The sequence below is a fragment of the Chiloscyllium plagiosum genome, unplaced genomic scaffold (assembly GCF_037043375.1).
Source record: "Chiloscyllium plagiosum isolate Xiang-an unplaced genomic scaffold, Cpla_swu_hap1 HiC_scaffold_8, whole genome shotgun sequence".
In the NCBI taxonomy this organism is placed as follows: Eukaryota; Metazoa; Chordata; class Chondrichthyes; order Orectolobiformes; family Hemiscylliidae; genus Chiloscyllium; species Chiloscyllium plagiosum.
The window spans coordinates 12191677-12218453 of NW_028270146.1; the positions used below are offsets into that span (position 1 = coordinate 12191677).

The 26777-nt window shown below is 45.0% G+C and overlaps 1 protein-coding gene across 1 annotated transcript in view; it reads left to right on the forward strand.

The window, feature by feature from the left end:
• LOC122553347 (protein Daple-like) overlaps positions 1–26777 on the forward strand; it is a 271352-nt gene that overhangs the window by 200073 nt on the left and 44502 nt on the right. The window contains exons 19-25 of the mRNA XM_043696930.2: positions 2073–2234; positions 12506–12783; positions 14184–14327; positions 15518–15704; positions 17781–17926; positions 21827–21916; positions 22755–22984. Of these exons, the coding sequence (XP_043552865.2) occupies positions 2073–2234; positions 12506–12783; positions 14184–14327; positions 15518–15704; positions 17781–17926; positions 21827–21916; positions 22755–22984 (1237 nt within the window). The remainder of the gene's footprint in view (positions 1–2072; positions 2235–12505; positions 12784–14183; positions 14328–15517; positions 15705–17780; positions 17927–21826; positions 21917–22754; positions 22985–26777) is intronic.

The window sequence follows — 26777 nt, forward strand, 5'->3', positions numbered from 1 at the left end:
AGTCCATGAATCACTTTAAGCTTCTATTGCACAGCACTGCCCTGCCTAAACCCTCCATGTGCCAAATGCTCAATTGTGAAGGGCAGACCCTCTTTATATGTACTCAAAACATCTCTGAATGGATTGACTAGGAAATGTTTAGACACACCTCAGGAGCAGATGGGACTTGAACCTAGGCTTCCTGGTTCAGAGGTATGGACATTACCACTACACCAAAGAGCCCTATCTAACCTCAAGGTATTTAATTAGTTGATATCCTCCACTTGCTTATCTTTAATAACATTATCTGTTTGTTAGAGGTTGCTTTTTAATGTTAATTTGTTAAGTGATTTTGATTAAAAGGTAAATATTAGCCACAGGATGGGTGAAAATAGCTCCTTTTTCCTAGAATTATTTGCGTTCACCTGAAAGGACAGAGATTCTGGTTTACCATTTGGGCCTTTCTTGTGTCCAACTGCAGGTCATAGAGTCATAGAGATGTACAGCATGGAAACAGACCCTTCGGTCCAACCCGTCCATGCCGACCAGATATCCCAACCCAATCTAGTCCCACCTGCCAGCACCCGGCCCATATCCCTCCAAACCCTTCCTACTCATATCCCCATCCAAATGCCTCTTAAATGTTGCAATTGTACCAGCCTCCATCACATCCTCTGGCAGCTCATTCCATACACGTACCACCCTCTGCGTGAAAAAATTGCCCCTTAGGTCTCTTTTATATCTTTCCCCTCTCACCCTAAACCTATGCCCTCTAGTTCTGGACTCCCCAATCCCAGGGAAAAGACTTTGTCTATTTATACTATCCATGCCCCTCATAATTTTGTAAACCTCTATAAGGTCACCCCTCAGCCTCCGACGCTCCCGGGAAAACAGCCCAGCCTGTTCAGCCTCTCCCTATGACCTTGTGACTTAAGTGACAATGCTGCCGTCTGAGACACAGCTAACACACGGTTGAGGAAGCAAATGGTCCCATGGCCATGAAGAATAGCAGCGAGGCCCTTCCCAGTGTCCTGCTTACTGTTTATCCCTCAATCCACAACAGTAAAACAAAAAGCACATCACCTGGTCATATTCTAGGGGCAGCACAGTGGCTCAGTGGTTAGCACTGCTGCCTCACAGTGCCAGGCACCTAGGTTCGATTCCAGCCTCTAGTAACTGTGTGGAGTTTGCACATTCTCCCTGGGTCTGCGTGGGTTTCCCGGGTGCTCTGGTTTCCTCCCACACAGGGTGGATTGGCCATGCTCCGTTGTCCATTGTGTTCAGGGATGTGCAGGCTCGGTGGGGTTACAGAGGGAAGGGTTGGTCTGGGTGGCATGCTGTTTGGAAGATCAGTGCTGAATGGCCTGCTTCTACACTGTAGGGATTCTATCTTTCTCATTCTTGTATGTGAGAGCTTGCTGTGTGTAAATTGGCTATGACCTTTCCTATGGGGGAGCTCGACTTCAAAAAGACTGCCAATACTTTAGGATTTCCCAGAGCTGTGAAAAGCATGATAGAGATACAATGCTATTCAAACTGGGTTGGGTTTTGAATTTGATTTGCGGTTTTGTCTTCCTCCCCACTCTCCGTAACCCTAAGACGACTCTGTATTTCATTCTTTTGATTGTTTTTTAAACCAAGGATATTCTTTGAAGAGTTACCAAAAGCCTGATTTATGATGTTTCTGGGACATTGAAATAAATATTTTGTTCTGTTTGGGCCTGTTGACCAGTTGGTTTAAAATTTTGTGACAGACAATTTATTTTTACACCGAGGATGGTTTGCATGTGGAATCAACTTCTTGAGGAAGTGGTGAATGTGGGTATAGTTACAATGTTTAAAACCCATCTGGATAAGTACATGAATAGGAAAATATTCGGAGGGATATGGGCAAAAAGCGGGCAGGTGGGACTAGTTTAGTTTGGGATTGTGTTCAGCATGGACTGGTTGGACCGATAGATTGGTTTCTGTGCTGTATGATTCCATGACTCTATCTCTTTGTTTCACTTCGACAATTTAAATGAATTGACTGTTCGTTTTTTTTGCTCCGGCAACTGGAGCCAGTTGTGATTTGCTGCTGGTTGTATTGGCAGAACGCTGCATTGCAGGCAGAGAAAGAGCTGCTGAAGGACCAGCTCAGGCAGCTTGAAGCACAGAACAACGCAGTCAACTCTCAGCTAGTGGCACTGCAGCGACAGACAGCCTCCCTGCAGGAACATAGTACCACACTGCAGATACAGAACGCCAAGCTACAGGTCAGTACTCCCTTCCCTGGTATTGTGCAGCGAGATAGGATTAACGAATGATCTCATAGTGATGGGACTCCTAGGTAGCAGTGATCATAATGTTGTACATTCAGGTTGAGGGAGAGAGGAGTGAGTCTGAGACCATCTTTTTAAACTTAAATTGGGGTAATTATAAGACTGTAATACATAGGAGCAAAAGTAGGTAATTCAGCCCATTGAATCTGCTCCAAAGTCAGTGAGGTCGTGAGTGATCTGATAATGCTCCACATTTTTGTCTCCTTCCTACAACTCTCAATTCCCTTACTGATTAAAAATCTGGCTATCTCTGTCTTGAACATACTTAATGACCCAGCTTCAATAGCCCACTATATTTTTTAAAAAAAAGTCCATGGATTCACAGAAAAGAAATTCCTCATTCGGAATACGAAATGTTGCATGGATAAACCATAGGGTTCACTGGAGTTCATATGAGTTTGAAAGATGCCATTTCTGGAAAGGGAACCCAAAATGAAAACCTATCGGATTAAATTGCAGGTTTGACTCCAACTATGGGACCGAAGGTAGACGTTGCTGTGAGCACAGGAGAGGTGAATAAGGTAACAGAGAGATGTAAAGGACTTTTGTCAAGATTATTTCAAGAATGAATTAGTGTTTATGGCTAAAGGGATCAAAGGGTAGGAGGAGAAAGTAGGAACAGGGGACTGAATTGGATGATTGGCCATGATCATAGTGAAGGATGGATAGAATTTGAAAGGCTGAATGGCCTACACCTGCTATTTTCTATGTTCCTCTGTCTTTATGAAAAATCACCTTTTATTCCTCAAATGATACAGCTAATCCCATAACTATTTTGAGGAATACAGGAGCTCGTGCAAATCTTTTGCTGGAGAAAGGCATGATTAATCCTCCAGAAAGTACATTAAAAACCAAATATTAATAAATGGAATTAGTGGAGAATATATAACCATTGTTTTGTACAAAGTGCACTTAGAGGGGGACTTGACATACAGAACAGTAATGATAGAGTCTGATGAGAAATTTAAAACCCTGGAGAGAGATCAAAGGAAATTTGCCAGAATGATACCAGGAATGAGGCATTTTGGAAACAGTTAGAGAGATTGGGTTTGTTCTCCTTGGAGCAGAGAAGATTAAGAAGTGACGTTATGGAAGTGCTTGAAATTCTGAACAATTTTGACAGGGTAAAGAAGGGTATTCTGTTTCCACTAGTTGCTATATCAGTAACTAGGGGTCACAATTTCAGCAAGAGAGCCAGAAGAAACTTCTTTACTCAGAGTTGTTAGGATTTGGAATGTGCCGCCTGGGAGAGTGGGGGAGGTGGATTCTATAGGGGGTTTCAAAAGACAGCTGGATATGTGTTTGAAAGTGATGAAGTTAGAGAGTCACGGAAATAGGCCAGAGAATGGGACCATCTGGGTAGCTCTTTTGGGAGCCTGTAAAGACATGATGGAAAGACATCTCGGCCTAACCTTTCACCTAATTTATCCATTCATTTCAGCCAGCTCTGCTTTAATGGGGAGCCTCCTACTCTAATGTAAAATTCTATTGTTCTTTGTTTTGTTAACTAGGAGGGGAAGGTAGTATCTAACTTAAAGAAAAAGCATATAATTATACAAAGACAAGTAGCAAGTCAAAAAAAATTGGACAGTATACTAAAAGCAGAAAAGAATGACCAGGTTTAATAATGAGGGAAAAGTTAGAGTAGTTGAGAAAGCTAACCAGAATAATATTTTCAAAAAGCTAGTGAGTGTTTCTATAAACATATATTTTTTTAAAGAAACGTGAACAAAATGAGTGGTCCAATGGAAAGTGAGTCTGGGAAAATGTGGAGCTGGCAGATGAATTGAACGGGTACTCTGCATTGGGGTCCTACTATCCTGGGCATGAGTAACAAGCCAGGCACAGCTATATATAAGAAATGGAAGTGAGGATGGAACTTAGTAATATTATAATCAAGAGTAGTGTTGAGTAAATTGATAAAGCTGAAATCTGTTAAGTGCCCAGATTCTAATTTACTTTGTCCTCTGAATATTAAAAAAAAACTGGCAAGCAATATATTTGATGCATAAAAACTGAGGAGATGTTGGGTGTTTTGAATGGCATTAAGGTAGACAGGTCCCCAGGGCCTGAAGGGATCCAGCTCAGAATGCTGAGGGAGAAAATTGCTGGGATGTAGGAGGAAATCTCTGCATCCTCTTCAATTACAGGCAAGGACTCCAAGCTCAGGAGAATATGTTGTTCCTTTGTTTAAGAAGGGCAACAGGGATATTCTGGGAAATTACAGCCTTCCATCAGTGATGAAAGAAATTATTGGAGAAGATTCACATTTGGAAATATATCGACTTAATTGCGATAAGCAGCACTGCTTTGTGCAGAGAAAGTCATGTCTGATAAACATGGAGGTTTTTGAGGGAGTGACGAAGATGATTTGAAGAGGGCAGGGCGTTGGATGTTGTCTAGAACAGTGGATATTGTCTACATGGACTTTAGCAAGGCCTTTGACAAGGCCTGCCTCGACAGGCTGATACAGATAGTAAAGTCACATGGGACCTGCAGTGAGCTGGTAAAATGGATACAGAACTTGTTTGGTCATAGAAGACAGAGTATCAGTGGAAAAGTGTTTTTCTGACTGGAGAGCTGTAACCAGTAGTGTTCTGCAGGAATCCGTGCTTAGATCCCAGTTGATTGGAATATATATAAATGGTTTGGAAGAGAATGTAAGTGATCTGATGAGCAAGTTTGTGGATGACACAAAGGCTGAGGGGAGGATTGCCAGAGGATACAGCAAGATATAGATAGGCTGAAGACTTGGGCAGAGAAATGGTAAATGGAATTTGGAAAGGGTGCAAAGGATGTTTATCAGGATGCTGCCTGATCTGGAGGGCTTGTCTTATGAGGAGAGATTGACTTTACTCTCTGGAGAGAAGGACGAAGGGAGGTGACCTGATCGAGGTGTACAAGGTCATGAGAGGCATGGATAAAGTCGATAGCCAGAGACTCTTCCTCAGGGCAGGATTGACTGCCACGAGGCATTATAGTTTTAAAGTGTGGAGTGAAAGAGGGGGTGGAGTTGCATTGCTGGTCAGGGACGATATCTTGGCTGTGCTAAAGGAGGACACTATGGAGGTCTTGGGTAGTGAGGCATTATGGGTGGAGCTGAGAAATAAGAAGGGTGCAGTTACACTGTTGGTGCTGTATTACAGGCCTCCCAACAGTGAGCATGAGGTAGAAGAACAAATAGGTAAACAGATTATGGAAAGATGTAGAGGCAACAGGGTGATGGTGATGGGAGATTTTAATTTTCCCAACATTGACTGGGATACACTTGGTGTCAGAGGTCTGGATGGGGTAGAATTTGTAAGAAACGTCCAGGAGAGTTTTCTAGAGCAGTAAGTCAATAGTCCGACGAGGGAAGGGGCCATATTGGATCTGGTTCTGGGGAACGAGCCAGGACAATTGGTAGAAGTTGCGGTGGGGGATTTCTTTGGGAACATTGACCACAATTCTGTAAGTTTTAGAATACTTGTAGATAAAGAAGAGAGTGGTCCTAAGGGAAGAGTACTAAACTGGGCCAAGGCCAATTATATCAAAATTAGGCAGGAGTAGGGAAATGTGGATTGGTCACAACTATTTGAAGGGAAGTCCACGTTTGAGATGTGGGAGGCTTTCAAAGATAGGTTAAAGATTGTGCAGGATAGGCATGTCCCGTTGAAGACTAAAGGATAGGAAGGGCAAGATTCGTGAACTGTTGATGACAGGAGAATTTGTACGACGAGCCAAAAGGAAAAGGGAAGTGAACATAAGGTCTAGGCAGCTAAGAACAGAATGGGCCCTGGAGGAATATCGGAAGAGTAGGATAAGTCTTAAACAAGGACAGAAATGGCTAACACGAGGGGTCATAGTTTTAAGCTGGTTGGAGGAAAGTATAGAGGGGATGTTAGAGGCGGGTTCTTTACACAGAGATTTGTGAGAGCATGGAATGCGTTGCCAGCAGCAGTTGTGGAAGCAGGGTCATTGGGGACATTTAAGAGACTGCTGGACATGTATATGGTCACAGAAATCTGAGAGTGCATACATGAGGATCAGTGGTCGGCACAACATCGTGGGCTGAAGGGCCTGTTCTGTGCTGTACTGTTCTATGTTCTAAGGAATAAAGCGGGCTAAAAGGGGTCATGAAATAGCTTTAGCAAGCAGAATTAAGGAAAATCCCAAAGCATTTTATTCTTAGGTAAGAAGCAAGCGGGTAACTAGAGAAAAGATTGGTCCACTAAAAGATAATGAAGGAAGGCTGTGTGCCGAACCTGAGAGAATTCTGAATGATTATTTTGCATCAGTGTTCACTGAGGAGAGGAATATGATGAATCTTGAGATTAGATAGAAGTTTGATTACTCTGAATCACGGTGGCAAAAGTCGGGAAGATGTGTTGGGTAGGCTAGAGGTTATTAAGGTGGACAAATCCCCAAGACCGGTTGGGATTAGATTAGATTACTTACAGTGTGGAAACAGGCCCTTCGGCCCAACAAGTCCACACCGACCTGCCGAAGCGCAACCCACCCATCCCCTACATTTACCCCTTTAACCTAACACTACGGGCAATTTAGCATGGCCAATTCACCTGACCCGCACATCTTTGGACTGTGGGAGGAAACCGGAGCACCCGGAGGAAACCCACGCAGACACGGGGAGAATGTGCAAACTCCACACAGTCAGTCGCCTGAGTCGGGAATTGAACCCAGGTCTCTGGCACTGTGAGGCAGCAGTGCTAACCACTGTGCCACCGTACCGCCCACGGATCTATCCCAGGTTGCTGAGGGAGGGGAGAGAGAAAATAGCTGGGGCCCTGACAGATATCTTTGTGGCATCCTTAAATACAGGTGAGGTGCCAGAGGACTGGAGGGGATAGCTTATGTTGTCCCCCTGTACAAGAAGGGTAGTAGGGATATTCCGGATAACTACGGACCAGTGAGCCTGACGTCGGTGATGGGGAAGTTGCTGGAGAGGGTACTGAGGGATAGCGTCTATTTATATTTGGAAAGGAATGAGCTTATCAGTGATAGGCAACATGGTTTTGTGCGGGGTAGATCGTGCCTTACCAACTTGATAGAGTTTTTCGAGGAAGTGACCAAGTTGTTAGATGAACGAAGGGCTGTTGATGTCATATACATGGACTTTAGATAAGGTTCCCCATTGTAGACTAATGGAGAAAGCAAAGTCACATGGTGTGCAGGGTGTTCTAGCAGGTGGATAAAGAACTGGTTGAGCAACAGGGGACAGAGTAGTAGTTGAAGGGAGTTTTCTCGAAGTGGAGAGAGGTGACCAGTGGTGTTCCACAGGGGTCAGTATTGGGGCCACTGTTGTTTGTAATATACATAAATGATCTGGAAGAGGGCACTGTTGGTATGATCAGCAAGTTTACAGATGACACAAAGATTGGTGGAGTAGCAGAAAGCATAAGGGACTGTTAGAGAATACAGGAGGATCTAGATAGACTGGAGAGTTGGATGGCTTTCAATCCAGACAAATGTGAGGTGATGCATTTAGGCAAGTCTAATTCCAGAGCGAATTATACAATGAATGAAAGAGCCTTGGGAAAAGTTGATGGGCAGAGAGATCTGAGAGTGCAGGCCCATTGTACCCTGAAGGTTGCTGCACAGGTGGATAGAGTGGTCAAGAAGGCATATAGTATGCTTGCCTTCATTGGACGGGGTATTGAGTATAAGAGCTGGTAAATCATGTTAAATTTGTACAAGACATTGGTTCGGCCGCATTTAGAATATTGTGTACAGTTCTGGTCACCACATAACCGTCTCTGCAGCCTCCAAAGTGTCCACATTCTTTTGGTAATGAGGATGTTACCTGGTATGGAAGGTACTCGCTATGAAGAGAGGTTGAGTAGGTCAGATTTATTTTCACTAGAAAAAAGGAGATTGAGGGGGGAGGTTTACAAAATCATGAAGGGTATAGACAGGGTGAATAGAGACCAGCTTTTTCCCAGGGTGAAGGATTCAATAACGAGAGGTCACACTTTCAAGTTGAGAGGTGGAAAGTTTAAGGGGGATACACGCGGCAAGTACTTCACACAGAGGGTGGTGGGCGTTTGGAACGCGTTGCCAGCAGAGGTGGTAGAGGCAGGCACGGTAGATTCATTTAAGATGCGTCTGGATAGATGCATGAGTAGGTGGGGAGCAGAGGGATACAAACGCTTAGGAATTGACCAACAGGTTTAGACAGTTGATTTGTATCGGCTCAGGCTTGGAGGGCCGAAGGTCCTGTTCCTGGGCTGTAAATTTTCTTTGTTCAGAGGAAGGTGTAGAGGAAGGTTCTTTACACAGAGTTGTGAGCGCATGGAATGCGTTGCCACCAGCAGTGGTGGGAGAGGCAGAGTCATTAGAGATATTTAAGCGACTGCTGGACATGCATATGGACAGCAGTGAATTGAGGGGTGCGTAGGTTAGGTTATTTTGTTTTAGGGAGAAAGTGAGGACTGGAGATCAGAGCTGAAAATGTGTTACTGGAAAAGCGCAGCAGGTCAGGCAGCATCCAAGGAGCAGGAGAATCAACGTTTCGGGCATGAGTCCTTCTTCAGGAATGAGGAAAGTGTGCCCAGCAGGCTAAGATAAAAGGTAGGGAGGAGGGACTTGGGGGAGGGGCGTTGGAAATGCGATAGGTGGAAGGAGGTTCGGGTGAGGGTGATAGGCCGGAGTGGGGGTGGGGGCAGAGAGTCAGGAAGAAGATTGCAGGTTAGGAAGGTGGTGCTAAGTTCGAGGGTTGGGACTGAGACAAGGTGGGGGGAGGGGAAATGAGGAAGCTGGAGAAATCTGCATTCATCCCTTGTGGTTGGAGGGTTCCTAGGCGGAAGATGAGGAGCTCTTCCTTCAGCCGTTGTGTTGCTATGGTCTGGCGATGGAGGAGTCCAAGGACCTGCATGTCCTTGATGGAGTGGGAAGGGGAATTGAAGTGTTGAGCCACGGGGTGGTTGGGTTGGTTGGTCTCGGTGTCCCAGAGGTGTTCTCTGAACCGTTCCGCAAGTACGCGGCCTGTCTCCCCAATATAGAGGAGGCCACATCGGGTGCAGCGGATACAGTAAATGATGTGTGTGGAGGTGCAGGTGAATTTGTGGCGGATATGGAAGTGTCCCTTGGGGCCTTGGAGGGAGGTGAGGGGGGAGGTGTGGGCGCAAGTTTTGCATTTCTTGCAGTTGCAGGGGAAGGTGCCGGGAGTGGAGGTTGGGTTGGTGGGGGGGGGGTGTGGACCTGATGAAGGAGTCACGGAGGGAGTGGACTTTTCGGAACACTGATAGGGGAGGGGAGGGAAATATATTTTATTTTAGATTAGGATTAATCCTCAGCACAACACGGTGGGCTTGTTCTGTGCTGTACTTTTCTATCTTCTATGTTCTAATTTAATCTAGACAAATGAGACTGCTAAGGTTTAATGCAGGAGGGAAGGAGACATTAAATGGCAGAGCCCTTGGAAGCACTAACATACAGAGGGATCTAGGCGTACACAGTTCCCTGAAAATGGCAACACAAGTAGATAAGGGGGTCAAGAAGGTAGATGGCATGCTTGCCTTCATCAGTTGCTACATCGAAGATTAAAAATTGGCAAGCCATGTTGCAGCTATGTAGAACTTTTAGTTAGGCCACATTTGGAATAATGTGTGCAGTTCTGGTCACCAGGCTAACAGAAGGATGTTCGAGGCTTTGGAGAGGGTACAGAAACAATTTACCAGAATATTGTCTGGTTTTGGAGGGGATTAGCTATGAGAAGAGATTGGACAAACTTGGTTTGTTTTCACTTGAATGTTGGAGACTGAGGGGTAACCTAACAGAGGTTTATAAAATTATGAGAGGCGTAAATAGAATGGATAGCTGGAGTCTTTTTCCAGGGATAGAAATGTCAATAGGCAACGTAGGTTTAAGATAAAGGAGAAAAATTTAAAGGAGGTAAGTTTTTTTTTACAGAGGCTGTTAAGTGCTTGGAATGTGCTGCCAGAGGAGGTGGTGAAGGTGGATACAGTATCAGTGTTTAAGAAGAATCTTGACAAATTTTTGAGGAGGAAAGGATTAGAGGGATTCAGACCACATAGAGGGAAAAGGGTTTTAGTTTGAAAAAGTCGTCATGTATCAGCGCAGAATTGGTGGGCCGAAGGGCCTGTTCTTGTGCTATACTGGTCTGTATTCTTTATCTTTTACTTTTTCAAACTCCCTAGATTTGAGGAAGGTTCCATTACTTTGGAGAAGTAATTCATTTACTTTAAAACATGTGGGGGACAGAAAAGGAAACTGCAGGCTCATTGTCTTAACATTCTCCCAATGAAAGATTTTTTAAAAGCTATTACCAATGAGGTTATCATAAAACAAAGAACTGCAGATGCTGGAAATCTGAAACAAAATCAGAAGATGCTAGAGAAACACAACAGGTCTGGCAGCATCTGTGGAGAGAAAACAGATTTATTGTTGTGGGTCCAGTGAGGTTATTAAAGAGTTTGTAGCAGGGACTTGAACAGGTTCAAGGAGGTTAGACAGAAACAATAGGGTTTTGTGGAATGAATATCAATGTTTAATCAATCTATTGGAGTTCTTTGAAGAAATAGCACATGCTGTGGTTAAAGGGGATCTGAAGGTATTAGATAAGGTGCCACACCAGAGGTTACTGCAGAGATTTATCAGACTTTTGAATGGATCTCTTTAATGTTATGTTGATCCCCCTTTCTCTGTAGCTGTAACACTGTATTCCACACTCTGTTCTGCTATCCCTGATGCACATTGTGTGGTACGATCTGTCTGCACAGCACGCAAAGCAACACTTCTCACTGTATCTCGGTACATGTGACAGCAATAAAACAAATCAATTTAAATGCTAATGGTGTTGAGGAAATCATATTGACCAGGATAGAAGATTGTCTGGCTAACAGGAAGCAGAAATGGGTATTTTTCAGGCTGGCAAGTCGTGTGCCGCAGGGATCGGTGCTGGGATGTCAACTGTTTATAAGTGACTTTGTGGAACCATGACGAACACACTCAGGCTCCCCTTTATCCACAGAGCATGGTAATCCTTCAGAGAATTGCAATGGATTGGTTAAACATTTCCCTTTTGCAAAACCACTCCGACTCTTCCCCATAACCTTGAGTTTTCTCAAGTGTCCAGTTATAATATCCGTAGTAATTGATCCGAACACCTTCCCCATAACATATATCAAACAAACTGGCTTATAGTTTCCTGTTTACTGCTGCCTTTAATCGCACAGTTATATTTGCTACTATCCAATATAAAGGAGCTGTTCTGGAATCAAATAAATTTTGGAAAATGACCAGCGATGCGTCTGCTACCACATTAGGCATCTCTGTTGTAACACTGGCCTTCAGGATCCAGAGATATATCACTCACATCTCCATCACTTTGTTCAGTACTACCTACCTAGTTCTATTTCTCCCCTTGCCTCCCCAAACCCCCACTCACTCATCCTCAATTTTCTTACTTGTCCACCTCCCATCCTCTCCCTCCCTATACCTGGGGTGGCACGGTGGCTCAGTGGTTAGCACTGCTTCCTCACAGTGCCAGGGACCCAGGCTCGATTACAGCAGTGGGCGACTGTCTGGGTGGAGTTCGCACGTTGTCCCGGTGTCTGTGTGGGTTTCCTCCAGGTACTCTGGTTTCCTCCCACAGACCAAGGATGTGCAGGTTCGGTGGATTGGCTATGATAAATTGCCCATAGTGTCCAGGAAGGTGTAGGTTAGCCATGGGGAAATGCAGTATTATACGGTAAGGGGAGTTGGGTTTGGGTGGGATACTCTTTGGAGAGTAGGTGTGGACTTGATGGACCAGATGGCCTGCTTCCACACTATAGGGATTCAATGATTCTCTCTGATAATTACACACTCTCCTCTGCTCCACTTAGCCCATTCCCACTTCCTTCTGCTCCAGCCTTTCTGTCCTCCAAACCCAATCCCATGCAACCCTTCCCACACCTCCATCCATCCTATCCCATTATGTTTGCAACATTTTCAGCTGTTTCACAGATTGAAGACTGAGAATGTGTCTGAGTTGGTGGAAATTGTTAGGTTTGAGTGAAATCATGGCCATTCTGCCAATTTTGACTGTGTTTAGTTTTTTGATGGGTGGATCTGGGTTCTTTCAATATCCAAACATATAGAACAATAGATGCTTCCTGCTTTAGCTACGGGTCATTGCGTTCTAAAACGATGACAGTTTTAATGCGGACTTTGAAGTGACGGTGGGACATTTTGCTCTGTTGCAGGTGGAGAATTCGACTTTGAATTCCCAGGGTGCAGCTCTGATGGGTCAGAATGCCACCCTGCAGAACCTGCAGTCCAGCCTGGAGAGCGAGATTGAGAAACTGACTCGGCAGAAGGAGGAAATGAAGGCCACCTATGACTCTCTGCTGCAGGATCATGAGCGACTGATGGGGCTGAATGAGCGTCAGTCCACTGAGTGCGAGACACTGATCAGTCAACAGGCTGGCCTGAAGGCAGCATACAAGAACCTGGAGTCACAGCATAAAGACCTGGAGCAAAGGTGACACAATCACTGCTCAGAAGATCCAACGCTGGAATAATTATGTGGTTGTCTTTGACCAGCACAGAAATGATGGGCTGAAAGGCCTTGCTTTTCCATGCTATAGATTTCTGTGATTGTGTGAGGGTTCTGACCACAAAAAAGCATGTACCCCCTTGGTGTCCCTCCGAGTTTAGAACAATGAGATGTGATTCTTTTACGGTTCTTTCGTAGGGTTTGAATGTCACCTGCTGTGGGTCTGGAGTTACCTGGATGCTAGACCAGCCCCTCAGCAAGGGCATTAATGATTGGCTAAAATTCATCAATTTTAGCAGCCTCCATCCAATTGCACTGCCAGTGATGATCGGTTATGTTTCTGTTTTTAGCTCGAGCCAAATCGAACCAGATGGGGTTTTTTTTTTTGCAACAATCAATAATGCTTGTTATGGTCACCCATTGCTAACAGTAGCTTTTAATTCCTGAATTTAAATTTTCACCAGCTGCCATACAACCCAGAGGTCTCTATTCTTCCTCCACCCTCTCCCCCAGCGTTAGCCTGCACCCCTGGATTACCATGATGCTGCACCATTACCACCCAGGGATAATTGATAGGGGAGTTCTGAATGGGACAAAGGAATTCCAGGAAAACTGAGCACTGTCCACATGACAGAAGGAACTGGGCTTCATTACCAGCTGGTTTCAGAGCAATACCCAACAAAGGTCCGTCAAGTAAAAGCAAAATACCTCAGATGCTTGAAATCCAAACCAAACACTGAGAATGCTGGAGAAACTCAGCAGATCTCACAGCATCTGAGGGGGGAGAGAGACGGTGTTAACATTTTGAGTCAGGTATGACTCCTTCAGAGGATCCTGAAGAAAAGCCGTACCAGACTCGCAACGTTACCTCTGTTTCTGCCTCCATAGACGCTGGCAGACCTGCCGAGTTTTTCCAGCATTTTCGGTGTTTGTTTCAAAAGACCTTCGGTCTCTGATTGAAAACTTCAGCCACGTCCCCAACAAGTTTTAAACAGGGAGAATGTGTTTAAGATTATGCAGAGAATTGTTTTCGGATATTTTAGTTCTTAATCAGTCTGCCCCGGTTGTAGATTCTACTCTGCCATCAGAGCAAATAACTACTGGCTATAATTCATCATTTTGAACAAACTCATCCAATTGCACAGTCAATGATGGCCAATTATATTTCTGTTTTTAACTCTAACCAAGTTTATTGAATTTGACTGAAGCACTCCTGATTAGCCAGTGTGCCCCTCTCTTTCCCTGTGGCACAGTTTGGGCTGGTTGAGTGTTGGACTGTTTGACCATCTCCTGGTCCTGTCTGTGTCTTTGTCCCTCCCTTGGGGGTCGCTCCTGGTCTGACGCAGCCATGTGAGCTCTCCCTGCTTTGTGCCTCTCCTTCACAGGTACAGGGGCCTGCTGAAACAGAAGAGGGAGATGGAGGAGTTGGACTCCACACTGAGAGACCAGCACGAGAGCCTGCAGCGAGAGACCAAGAGGAGTGCAGCCATTGCAGAGGAGAACAGACAGCTACACACTGACCTGAACAGGTGAGACATCTAGTGACCATAGAGTCATGGGTGAAGGAGGGGACTTAGTGAGGGGGGCGCAGGAGGGGTTGGGGTGTCTGAATAGAGTGTCTGTCTGTCCGAGACCGGGTCTGCCCAGGAAAGCTATAGCTCAGGCTTAGGACTTGCAAGAATAAGCAAATTTTCTTGATCCTCCTTCAGTCTACCATTAGGAAACAGGAAGTGTGCTTCCAGAGATGCCATGGGAAACAGTATAAATACTTAGGAACATAGGGACTGGAGTAGACCATTCAGCCCATCGAATCTGCCCTGCCATTCAATATAATCATTGTTGACAGAACACTTCAGTGCCTTTTACCCACCCCATTCCCATAACCATGTATTCCACTAGTAATCAGAAATCTATCAGTCTCTACCTTGAGCAAGTTCTCTTCCCATAGCCTCTGAGCAGCTTTCAAAGTCCTTCAAAGCCGATGGGTAGTTTTGAAGCATAGCTAAAGTTGTGAGCGAGGAATTATAATAAACTCCAATAAGCAGGATCCCACAAGCTGATGACCAATGTTTGCTAAGTATTGGCCAAGAGACCGGAGAAAGCTCCCCTACCCTTCATAATGCTGCCATGGAGTCTTTCATTTCCACCTGAGAGAGCAAACAGGCCTTCAGTGCAGCATCTTATCCAGAAGGTGGCGCCCCTTGACACAGCAACACACCCTTTGTACACACTCAGAATGTCAGCCTCATTATGTGCCTGAGGAAAGTACCGGATGTAGGAATATACCGTTGAGGTGGGATCGATTGCAATGCTGCTTCTCTGGACATGCTGCCTTTCACCCGTAGAACCTTCTAAATATCTACTCGGCCAAGCCTACTACAGATGTTGCAGCAAAATCAGAAACTGCTGGAGAAACTCAGCAAATCTGGCAGCATCTGTGGAGAGAGAAACAGTTAACGTTTCAGATTCAGTGACACTAGACTCAAAACGCTGACTCTGCTTTCTCTCCACAGATACTGTCAGACCTGCTGGGTTTCACCAGCAGCTTCTGATTTTGTTTTAGATTTCCAGCATCCACAGTTCTTCAATTTACTTTAAGAATTTTGTGTGTTCAATTGATGGCAGAGTGGGCTTGAGGGTCTGTCTGGCTGACTCCTTTTCTCACGAAGTCTATCCAAGATGCCATTGAGTTGACATGGTCTTACCCTGGCTGCTTTAGGTTGAACTCAGTGAATGCCCAGTTGAAGGAGGAATATGACGGTCTGCAGACACATATCAAGGAGTTCAAGAGTGCCCTGAACAACACTGAGCTGGAGCTGACAAGGTGGCAGTCGGAGTACCACGGCTTAAAGGAGCAGCACCAGAACCTGGACATCTCTCATACCAAACTGGACAATCACTGTGAGGTACGGGTGGGAGTCATACAACACGGAAACACATCCTTCGGTCCAACTCGTCCATGCCTACCGAGTTTCCCAAACTGAATTTTTATTTATTTTTTGGGATGTGAGTGTCGCTGACTGGGCCCAGTATTCGTGGCCTGTCCCTAGTTGTCCCTTGAAAAGGTGAAGGTGAGTGCCGTTTTGAACTGCTGCAGTCCATGTGCTGTGCGTTGACCCACAATGTCCTTAGGGAGGGAATTCCAGGATTTTGACCCAGTGACGGTGAAGGAATGGTGATATATTTTCAAGTCGGGATGGTGAGTGAGTTGGAGGGGAACTTGCAGGAGGTGGTGTTCCCATGTATTTGCTGCACTTGTCCTTCTAGATGTAAATGGTCATCGGTTTCAGCTTCAGACGACTGACTGTGTGGAGTTTGCACATTCTCCCCGTGTCTGCATGGGTTTCCTCCAGGTGCTCCAGTTTCCACCCACCGTCCAAAGATGTACAGGTTAGGGTGAAATGGCACTGAATTGTCTGTAGTGTTCAGAGAGGTGCATGCTGGGTGGATTATCCATGGTAAATGCATGGTTACATGGATAGGAGTCAGGGCTGGTCTGGGTATGATGCTGTTCGGAGGACGGGTACGGACTCAATGGGCCAAATGGCCTCTTTCCACACTGTAAGGATCCGATGATTGTCCAGTCTCTCGATGGGATTAAACTACATCTTTTCAGGGGATTCTTCATTATTTCCTCCTCTGTCAAAGGGTCAGTATTCTTTCTAATCCAAGGTAGGTGCAGTTCACTGTTTAAAAACCCCAGTGTTTTGCACCTTAAATCATCCCCCTCGGGTCACTTCTGCAATCTTTCATTGTACCCCTCTTAACTTACCCCTCTTATTTTTCTGAACAAATAGATCTTGGAGTGCAGGTTCATAGTTCCTTGAAAGCAGAGTTGATAGCAGACAAGATAGTGAAGAAGGTATTTGGTATGTTTGCCTCTATTGGTTGGTGCGTTGAGTATAGGAGTTAGAAGGTCATGTTGCAGCTGTACATGACATTGGTGAGGCCACTTTTGGAATAATGTGTGCAATTCTTGAAAGGGTACTGAAAAGATTTACAAGTATGTTGCCAGGGTTGGAGGAAATGAGCCATAGGGAGAGGCTAAATAGGCTAGGGCTGTTTTCCCTGGAGCATCGGAGGGTGAGGGGTGACCTTAGAGGTATATAAAATCTGAGGGGCATAGATAGGGTAAGTAGACCAAGTCTTTACCTGAGGTGGGGGAGTTCAGAACTAGAGGGTATAGGTTTAGGGTGAGAGGGGAAAGATGTAAAAGGGACCTAAGGGGCAATGTTTTCACAGTGGTGGAGGTTGGTACAATTACAACATTTAAAAGGCATTTGGATGGGTATATGAATAGGAAAAGGTTAAAGAGATATAGGTCAAATGCTGACAAATGGGACTGGATTAATTTAGGATATCTGGTTAGCATGGATGAGTTGGACCGAAGGGTCTATTTCTGTGCTGTACATCTGTGACTCTATGACTCCATATCATTGCAAAAAGAGACCTGTTGCTGAAGCTTTCCCTCTCACGATCGTCAGGACACATGCAAGAATACCAAAATTTCATCCTATCACAACAGTTTCTATTACAGGAGAAAAACTTGTTGATTTGTTGGCAAATTTAGCTAAGGCCTTGCTACAGAAGAAGCAGGGAACTATGGCCCCTGCTCATCTTCCAGATATTTCAAAACTGGCGCAGTGTTTGCACGTATTCACTTTTCTGCTGTCATCTAAATTGTTGTGACCATTTGAAATTTGGAATTCTTGCATTTGTGCTGGTAAGTGCAGAGCTAAAAAACAGAAACAAGTTGCTGAAGTTTTGTCAGCAAGATTTGAGGTTTGTATACAGAGCAATCTTCCTTCTGTTTAAATGTATCCACAGCATTCGCCTCAAACACTTGCACGTTCCCATCTCTCTCACTCTCACGTGTCCCTACCGCCGTTTTGAACCATTTGCGCGCTCAGTGAAAAAGGTTCAGTTCCCCTCTCACCTGGCAGTCCTCACCTTTTCTCTCTTTGTTTCTCTTCTTGCAAAAGCTGCTGACCCAGCTGAAGGGAAACCTGGAGGAGGAGAACCACTATTTGCTGAGTCAAGTTCAAATGCTGAATCAGCAGAACCAAAACCTCCTCGAGCAGTCCATGGAGAGCAAGGAACACTACCATGAAGAGCAGAAGCAGTATATGTGAGTGAAGAGGTCCTTTAATCAGTGGGGGTGTTCGTCATGGCTGTTTGGCCCATCCATCCTGTACTAGATCATAATTACAGAATCTCTGTGCTGTTGTATTCAAGTTTATTTTAATTGTATTTTTCTGTGGGGTGCGCAGTTTCTTCCTTAAGGCTGGCATTAGTTGCTCACCTCTCCTTGCCCTTGAATGAATTGGCTTGCTCGGCCATTTCAGTTACTGTAGGGCTGGAGTCACATGTAGACTAGACCAGGTAAGGACAACAGATTTCCTGCCAAAAAATCATTAATGAATTGGTGAGGTTTTACAATAATCGATAATATTTACGTAGGCGCTATCACCAAGTCTTGATTTCAATTCCAGATTTATTAATTGAATTTTAATTCCACCGGCTGTGATTGTAGGATTTGAACCATGTGCCCAGAGCATTAGTGTGGGCCTTTGGAATTACTGGTCAGTATTACGATTCTGTTAGCAGAGGGGTTGGCAGTGTCAATACTGAGAGTCTGTTACCACTCTGTGAGAGAATCTGCAATGAGGGATCAGAGTCTGAGTAAGGGGTCTACTATTTAGGACTGAAAGAAGGAGCAAATATTTTACTCACACACACAGCCTCTGGATGATCCTACCCCAGAGGCCTCTCTGTGCCTAAGTTGCTCAGTAGAGAGAGATGGTGATGTGATGGTAATGTCACTGGACTAGAAATCACGATGTTCAGACTAATACTCTGGAGACATGTTCAATTCCACCATTGGGAAGGCCTATGAATGCTAGCTAGCCAGTGACGCCCAAGTCCCATGTGAGAATAAAAAACAAAGTAAAGCTGGTGTGATGGATACACCTGGAGTTGAAAACTAGTCTCATTGATGACGACCATGAAGCCATTATGGATTGGTATAAAAACCCATCTGGTTCACTAGTGCCCTTTGGGGGCTGCAATCTGCTGTCTTTGCCAGTCCTGGCTAACAAGAGAGTGCAGACCCACTTCAATGTGGTTGACTCTGAAATGTTTAGAGAGAGCCACTCGGTTCAGGTACGGGCAACAAATACTGGCCTGGCCTGGCCAATGATGCCCACATCCCATGAAAGAATCAATATTCCAAGACTATGATTGATACATTTTTGGGCTGTAAATGAATCAAAGGATATGGTAGGCCTGTCCAGTTATTTTTGGAACATCAGCAATTATTGAATGGAAGGGCAAACTCATGGGGCCTTGTCACCTACTCCTGCTCCTGTTTCTTATGATCTGTTTGTGTAACATGGAAGTTATAGTAAGTGTAGATGGTAGAATAAAATTACAAAGTGATATTGATAATCTAGATGAATGAGATGGATTTCAGTATCGGTTATCCATTTTGGACAGAGAAAGGATGGATCACGGTACCTTCTGGATGGTAGCAAGTTTAAGTACAGTTTATGTCGAAGAGACTTGGGGTTCAGGTGCATTGATATTTGAAATGCCATGAACAGGTGCAGACAATAATCAAGGATGCTAATAGAACGCTGGCTTTAATATTGAATGGACTGGAGTGAAAGGACGTAGAAGTTGTTCTGCAGTTAGACAAAGCCCTGGTTTGACCCTACTTGGAGTACTATGAGTAGGTCTGGGCAGCACACTATAGGAAGGAGATGTTTGGCCTTTTGGGGGGGGGGGGGAAGAGAGAGAGGGGGGTGGGGAAGGGAGGGGGGTGGGGAAGGGAGGGGGGTGGGGAAGGGAGGGGGGGTGGGGAAGGGAGGAGGGGGGGTGGGGAAGGGAGGAGGGGGGGTGGGGAAGGGAGGAGGGGGGGTGGGGAAGGGAGGGGGGGTGGGGAAGGGAGGAGGGGGGGTGGGGAAGGGAGGAGGGGGGGTGGGGAAGGGAGGGGGGGTGGGGAAGGGAGGAGGAGGAGGAGGAGGAGGGGGAGAGAGGGGGGGGTGGGGAAGAGAGGAGGAGGAGGAGGGGGGGGGTGGGGAAGAGAGGAGGAGGAGGGGGGGGGGAGAGAGGGGGGGTGGGGAAGAGAGGAGGAGGAGGGGGGGGGTGGGGGGGGAGAGAGGAGTACAATGTACGTTTACAGGAATGATACCTGGACTTTAGGAGGTAGACACGGACATACACAGAGTCACTCTCTGATGCGCATGCAGACAACGACACATACCTGGGGTGTGAAGCTAATGAGGGATTTGGGATGGTTGGTGTGGAGGTGAGGGATGAGTGGTAAAGCAGTTCCTGCCTTCTCATCTGAGGTGTGGTGATTTCTTCTCTCCCTTCCTTCTCTCCCTTCTTTCCCTTTCTCCCCCCCCCCCCCCCCCACACACACTCCCTTATCTCTCCCCCTCTCCCATGAAGGGATGTCTGGGTACACTGGGATCACATTATTGTCCTGTGAGTATATTGGTTGTCGGAAGAGTGCCCTCACTGAAATGTCCAAGATTCTGAAGGGGTTGGACAGAATAAATACTGGGCGATTTGGGACCTTTTCACAGATCTTCCAAGGAGCTAAACAATTAACTCTACACACCACAGCCCACACCCTAACCCCACCAACTCTCTTCCCCATCTATTTACTTAGTCCTGAATGGTGACCTTGAGTTGTGGAGATTCTGTTGATGAATTATTGATTCTCAGAATTGCTCTGGTACAGGAGGAGGCCATTTGGCCCATCATGCCAGTACCATCTCTCTGAGCATTTTGACTTGGCCCCAGTCTCCTTGCCAAATGGCCGACTGTGGGTCCAAGTACCTATGTTTTTCCCTGTAATCCTGCCCATTGTTTCTATTTAAATTATCATTGAACCCCTCTCCACCACAATTCCAGGCAGTGCATTCCACACCCAGATCACATGCTGTGCGAGAACATTTTTCCTCCCCCCTTTGCATTTACTTCTTTTGCAAATCATTTAAATCTGTGTGGATTCCTGTTCCTGATCTAGCTGTAAGCGGGGGAAGAAAATCTGCCCACCCGCTCAGAAATTTGAATAGGTTCATGAATAGGAAAGGTTTGGAGGAATATGGGATGAGTTTAGTTTGGCAACTGGTTGAACTGAAGGGTCTGTTTCCATGCTGCTATGACTCTATACTCTGTCCAGATCCCTCGTGGTTTTGAATGCATGTAAAGTTGGGATATCACACTTTTGACTTCCCCACAGGACCAGTGTAGATCGGCAGTGAGGGGGGAGTAAGTGGATTTGAGGCATACATTAGCTCTGATTGAATTGAATGGTTGAAGAGATGCAAGGGGCTAATTTGTCTACTCCCGCTCCTAGACTCCATACAATGCCACAGTACGGTAGCAGACCATTCGGCCTATTGAGTCCACACTGACCCTCTGAAGCACATTTCATCCAGACCCCCTACCTTATAACTCTGCATTTCCCACGCTAATTGCTAATCTACACATCCCTCCAAAGGCTAATTCTCCTAACTGTGAACTCTGGAACTGTGGAAGGAAACTAGAGCACCCAGGGGAATTTCACACAGGCATGAGGACGATGTGCAATCTCCACACAGACAGTCGCCCAAAGTTGGAAATGAATCCGGGTCCTCGGCACTATGAGGCCAGCAGTGCTAACCACTGAGCCACCGTGCGGCTCCTGCCTCTGTTGTTCTGATATGGGGTTAGACTGTCACTTCTGATTTCCTCTTCGTGTCACAGACCATCCAACTTAGACATGTATGATGTTCCCTCATTGCAATGAGGTTCCTGACCTAATTATACTGTGAATGTAGATTGCTCAAATCAGGTAATGGATTTAATTTTGAGACAATCTTATGGCAAATAGGGTTTGGCAATGAAAGTGGACCTTGCATGGGGCACCCATAACCCAAGAACATGTATTTGATGGAGCCTTGTTTGTCTCTTACTATGTAACTTCCAGGAATCCAGTTCTGATCAGTTATTTTGCACTCACTTCCTTCCTCAGAGACAAGTTAAATTCCCTTCGAAGGCAAAAGGAGAAACTGGAAGAGAAAATAATGGACCAGTATAAATTCTATGAGCCAACCCCTAAAAGGTATGTCTCCTATTTTGCAAATTAAATTTTACTGAAAGGGTTAATGGCATATGCCACTTGTTACTATTGTGTATTTACCACCCCTTTTAATCGCAACTTTTACCCCGTCACACCCTCTAATAACCAGCCCCACAGTTCAATAATTGTAAAAATCCTTATTAAGTCCTCAGGGGTTCAGATAGCTCAGTTGGCTGATTGCATTGTGGAGTGAGAGTCGAAAAGTGGGGCGCTGGAAAAGCGCAGCTGGTCAGGCAGCATCCGAGGAGCAGGAGAGTCAATGTTTCAGGCATAAGTCCTTCATCAGGAATGTCACCGAATCTGTGGAGAGAAATCAGAGTCACCTGCCTCAACATGCATTAATGTTTCACGTCAAATGTATTCCTTAGAATGGAGTTCCAAAGGAGAGTTCTACCAGACTCAAAATCAGCTTTGTTTCTCTATCCACAGGTGCTGCCAGACTTGAGTTTCTCCAACACTTTCTGTTTTAAGCCAATTTACACACCCTCAAATTCCCACAAATAGCTGTGTAACCAATCTTTTTTTTAAATGAAATAATTTAAGGCTAAATATTGGATAGAAAATCAGGAAGAACTCCTCCTAACGTTTGGATTTTTTTTAGTTCCTTTGACTTGTTAAATATCTCTGGGTTGTTCCTTTTTATTCTTTTTTGGCACACAGGGAATATCCCAGTTCCGTTTTCATGTTGCAGCATATGGTTTCAGCAATAAATGCTGTCCTCACCAGCGTTGCTTGTAAACTTGAATAAATAAGTAAATTAGGAAGAAGCACTTGACAAATTGCAATGGTCACTCAACATGTTAACTGTCCTCTGCTGCAGGAAGAGTAACTGGGTAGCTGCAAAGGCCCTTGTGAAGTTCATGAAACCCAAGAAGGAGAGTGCAAAGGAGCGGCTGAAGATTGCTCCCGAGAGTTCAGTTCAGCAGCAGCTAGAACTGCCCGAAATGGCACCGCTGCCAACTGCTTCTCGGGTGCAGAGAACCAGTCTAGACAACTCCTCATTAGGATCCAACTCCCTGGAGGAAAATGGTCTGAGTCCGACCAGTAAAGGTAAAGATGGTGCCGAGGGAAGTAAATGTTTACAGGGAGTCCACTGTAAAGCAGTATAGCAAAGTCTATGTTGTAGCTTGGATCTGGGGACAGAGATAGTAGAGGATTCAATTTGTTTGTCCATCACATGGCCGATTCTACCTCTCCTACTCTTACTGCCTGCCTTTGGTGTATGTTTGAAGGATTTACAGATTGATGCTCGGACTGTCTGGCCATGTTATGAATTCATTTTCCTTGGTCCTCTAGTCCTGTGGTAAGACTGGAACCTGGCGATCCTAGCCCAGAGGCAGGGACAGTATCCACTACACCACAACTGCTCTTGTCGGCTGTATGCAGGAGACAAAGCTGGGGTAGTGTTTGAAATGTCTTACATCCTGAAATGTTGAGCAGCATTTAAATTTTAAACTCATCTCATTCTGTGAATAGCAAATGAGGAAGATCTCCAGAATTAATTAATTATTGGCCAATCTACTTTGTTCTCTCAACTGTTGATAAAATAGCAAACTGAATCTAGTTTTCTTTTCAGTGATTTTAACTTTGGGTGAAGTAATCTTTGGTGGTGGGGAGTTTTCTATTATTGCATGTATTTTGGTTTACTTCATGTTTATTTTAAAGTTTCTTCTCTCCTTTTTTTTTGTTTTATTCTCTCCCTGCTCCCCCAATTCTTGTGATGGTGGGGTTTTCCCTTTCTTCTGGTTTGCAATTAAGTGTCCACGCGGAAAAAGTTTGCCTTTCTGAAGAGTAAAAGCAAAGAGAAACTCAAGGCCAAATCGACACCAGATAACCAACGCCGACTGCTGTCCTTGCACCTGAGGTTTTGGTCGTCCAGTGACATGTCGGACCCTGCTAACGAGTCATTCGGTCAGCTGTCTGAGACAGGCCTTTCTAACTCCCCTGTCTCTCATGTCCCACCATCATCTCCATCCGGCACACTAGAGGACTCAGTCACGCCAGAACACAGGCCATAGTTTACATTGCAAATTGTAATAAAGTTGATTCCGATGCTAATCCCAAATATGTAAAACAATTAAAGTCAATCTAGAAAAAAAAGTAAGCAATTGAGAGACTACATCTGAGACCGCACCTGTCGTTTAATTGTCGAGTGTTTCAGAACAGATCCTTTCTCCCATCATTCATGACTGTGCAGCACACTTTTTTTTAAAAAAAAAAGCATACAATGTTTGGGCCTCCAAAAACTTCAGTCGTAAGTAACAATATGTTTGTGTGCTGTTATGCATTGCAACTGTAATTCTTACTTGGTTTGAAAATCCATTTGCAAGTTCAATCTGTTTTCAAAGCAAGAATTTAAAAAAAACTTGCCATGATCTGGTAAAGGAATGGGGTTGGGGACACTTTGCATTAATCGTTGCTGAATTTGGCATTTTTACTGAACAGTGAAACCTGTATAAATGGGCATTTCCATTAAATAGATTGTGGGAATGGGACTGCTCTGCAATGAGCTGGCACAGTCTTGAAGGGGCCCTGTGTGAGGTTTCTGTGTGAGGTGACTCTCTGACCTATACGCTGTAAAGACTTATTGAGAAACCCCCAAGTCTCTTGCATACAAAAGACAGACCCCTCTCTGCATTTTTAAAGATGTATCAAACCTTTTTGTAACAAAACATGCAACACACGCATGACAACACAGGTTATATGTAGGTAATGGGCTTTGTGCAATGGGTGCTTTTTAACCCAGAATGCACAGGGGCACAGAAACAGCTGTATCTCTGGCAAGTTTCTGACCCAAGGACAGTGTGGTTTATCTGAGGCTATGCATCCTGGATAAAGAACTCCACATTTTAACAATTTATCTTTAAAATACATAAACTCTTTGAAAATAAAGCCACCTGCAAAAGAAAGAAGACAACTGATGCCATTGCTTAGGGGACATAAATTTAAGGTGAAGGGTGGAAGGTATAGGGGGGATGTCAGGTAGGTTCTTTACCCAGAGAGTGGTGGGGGCATGGAATGCGCTGCCTGTGGGAGTGGCAGAGTCAGAATCATTGGTGACCTTTTAGCGGCAATTGGATAGGTACATGGATAGGTGCTTAAGCTAGGACAAATGTTTGGCACAACATCGTGGGCCGAAGGGCCTGTTCTGTGCTGTATTGTTCTATGTTCTCAATAGTATACAGGTTTCACTGCATATAAATGGTTCATAAATATGGGATGGTTTTTAATAAGGGGTCAGTTGCAATGCAGTGAATGTTGCCCCTAAAGCTGCCTGTCTTGTGCCCTCCTTTCACCAAGCCCTTCAGTGGGTTGTGTGTGTGCCTTCGGATCATCCGTTTGCCCTGGCCCATTCTGTTGGTCTGCCGCATTTTGTTGTGCCCCCCCCCTGCATTTCCCTCCCTCTGCCTCTGTCACAGTTTCTCAGCAGCTGCCCATCTCTCAGACGAGCCTATCCCTCAGTGTTTCACCCCTGACCCCACTCAGCTGATCTCAACATTAAAAAATTGATGTGCCAAAATTCTCTTTGTTGGCCACTCTTTGTTTCCAGCAGCGAGTTAATGGTGAAGCTCCATGCGCTGGATGACAACTAGCTCCAGACAGCCTTTCTTTAAGAAGATCATTCAGGAGGTGTGGGCCTGGCTGACAATGCTGACGTTTATTTCCCATCCCTAGTTGCCCCTGAGAGGGTGGTCATAGGCCATTGCCTTGAGCCAGGGTGGAAGAAATTTACTCCGCGATGACCATATTTCGAAGTGACGTGTGTGTGTGTGTGAGAGAGTGTGTGAGTGTGTGTGAGTGTGTGAGATGTTCCCCTGGGATAGCTACCCATGTTCTGATTGATTGTGGTAGTGTGTTTCATTGTATATCTTACGCATCTGCCGACTTCCCGTTGATATTCAGGGGACATTCCGCAGTGGGATTAGTGTGCAGCTACCAGAGGTTTCAGCTTCACAGTGAGGCTTGTACTGAGGGAGGCCACTTCTATCACATTCAGGGAGATATGACAGCCCAACAAGGAGGGATCGGGAAGGATTTTGATTATTCCCTGTGGCTGAGGGGAATGCTGAAGGAAAGTGGGCATTCATCAAATCCGGGCATGAGCTGAGCCTTCCTGCCAAATCCTTCTATACACGCACACAGGCATACACACACAGCCCCTCCACAATGAACCAGACTATTACCAATAATCATGTACTAAGATCCTGGCCGCAGAGATAACTGCTTTAACAGTGTATGAAAAGGTGACCAGCACCTGTCAAATCCTACACCAGCAACAAGGGATGGAGATGCAAGGCTTCTTGTCCCTTGTTTATGGATCTTTAATAATTTAAATCTTTGTCTTTGTTTAATCTGCTCACCGCTTCCAGTCCTTGTGCTGTTTTTGAGTATTGCTTATTGTGTACAGTAGTTGAACTAGACTTCAGAAGGATTTTTTTAATATACATTGTGTATTTAAAAAAACTTGAGGCATTATGTGATTGACAATCCGTATCTGTGCAATATTTTATACATCTTTCATCTGAATGCACTTCTTTTCCCATTCTATGTTCCCATTTACAATGGAAATAACCAATGCAAATTGGTCAGGCTGTAATTAGACCCTCCTATATGAGAGGCACTACAGCAGTACATGCAACATTATAAATTCATTGGAATTTATAACTAATATGGACAAAAATACAAATACTATGTAAGACCATTACAAAGATTTATGCTGACATGTTCTGTTCTAAGAATTTAATCCACTCAGTCTTTCACATGAACATCCACATTTTCTTTGAAGTGTCAGATATTGTGTTCCTGCAGCATCCCAAACCCCTTCAGCTTAGTCTGAAACCTC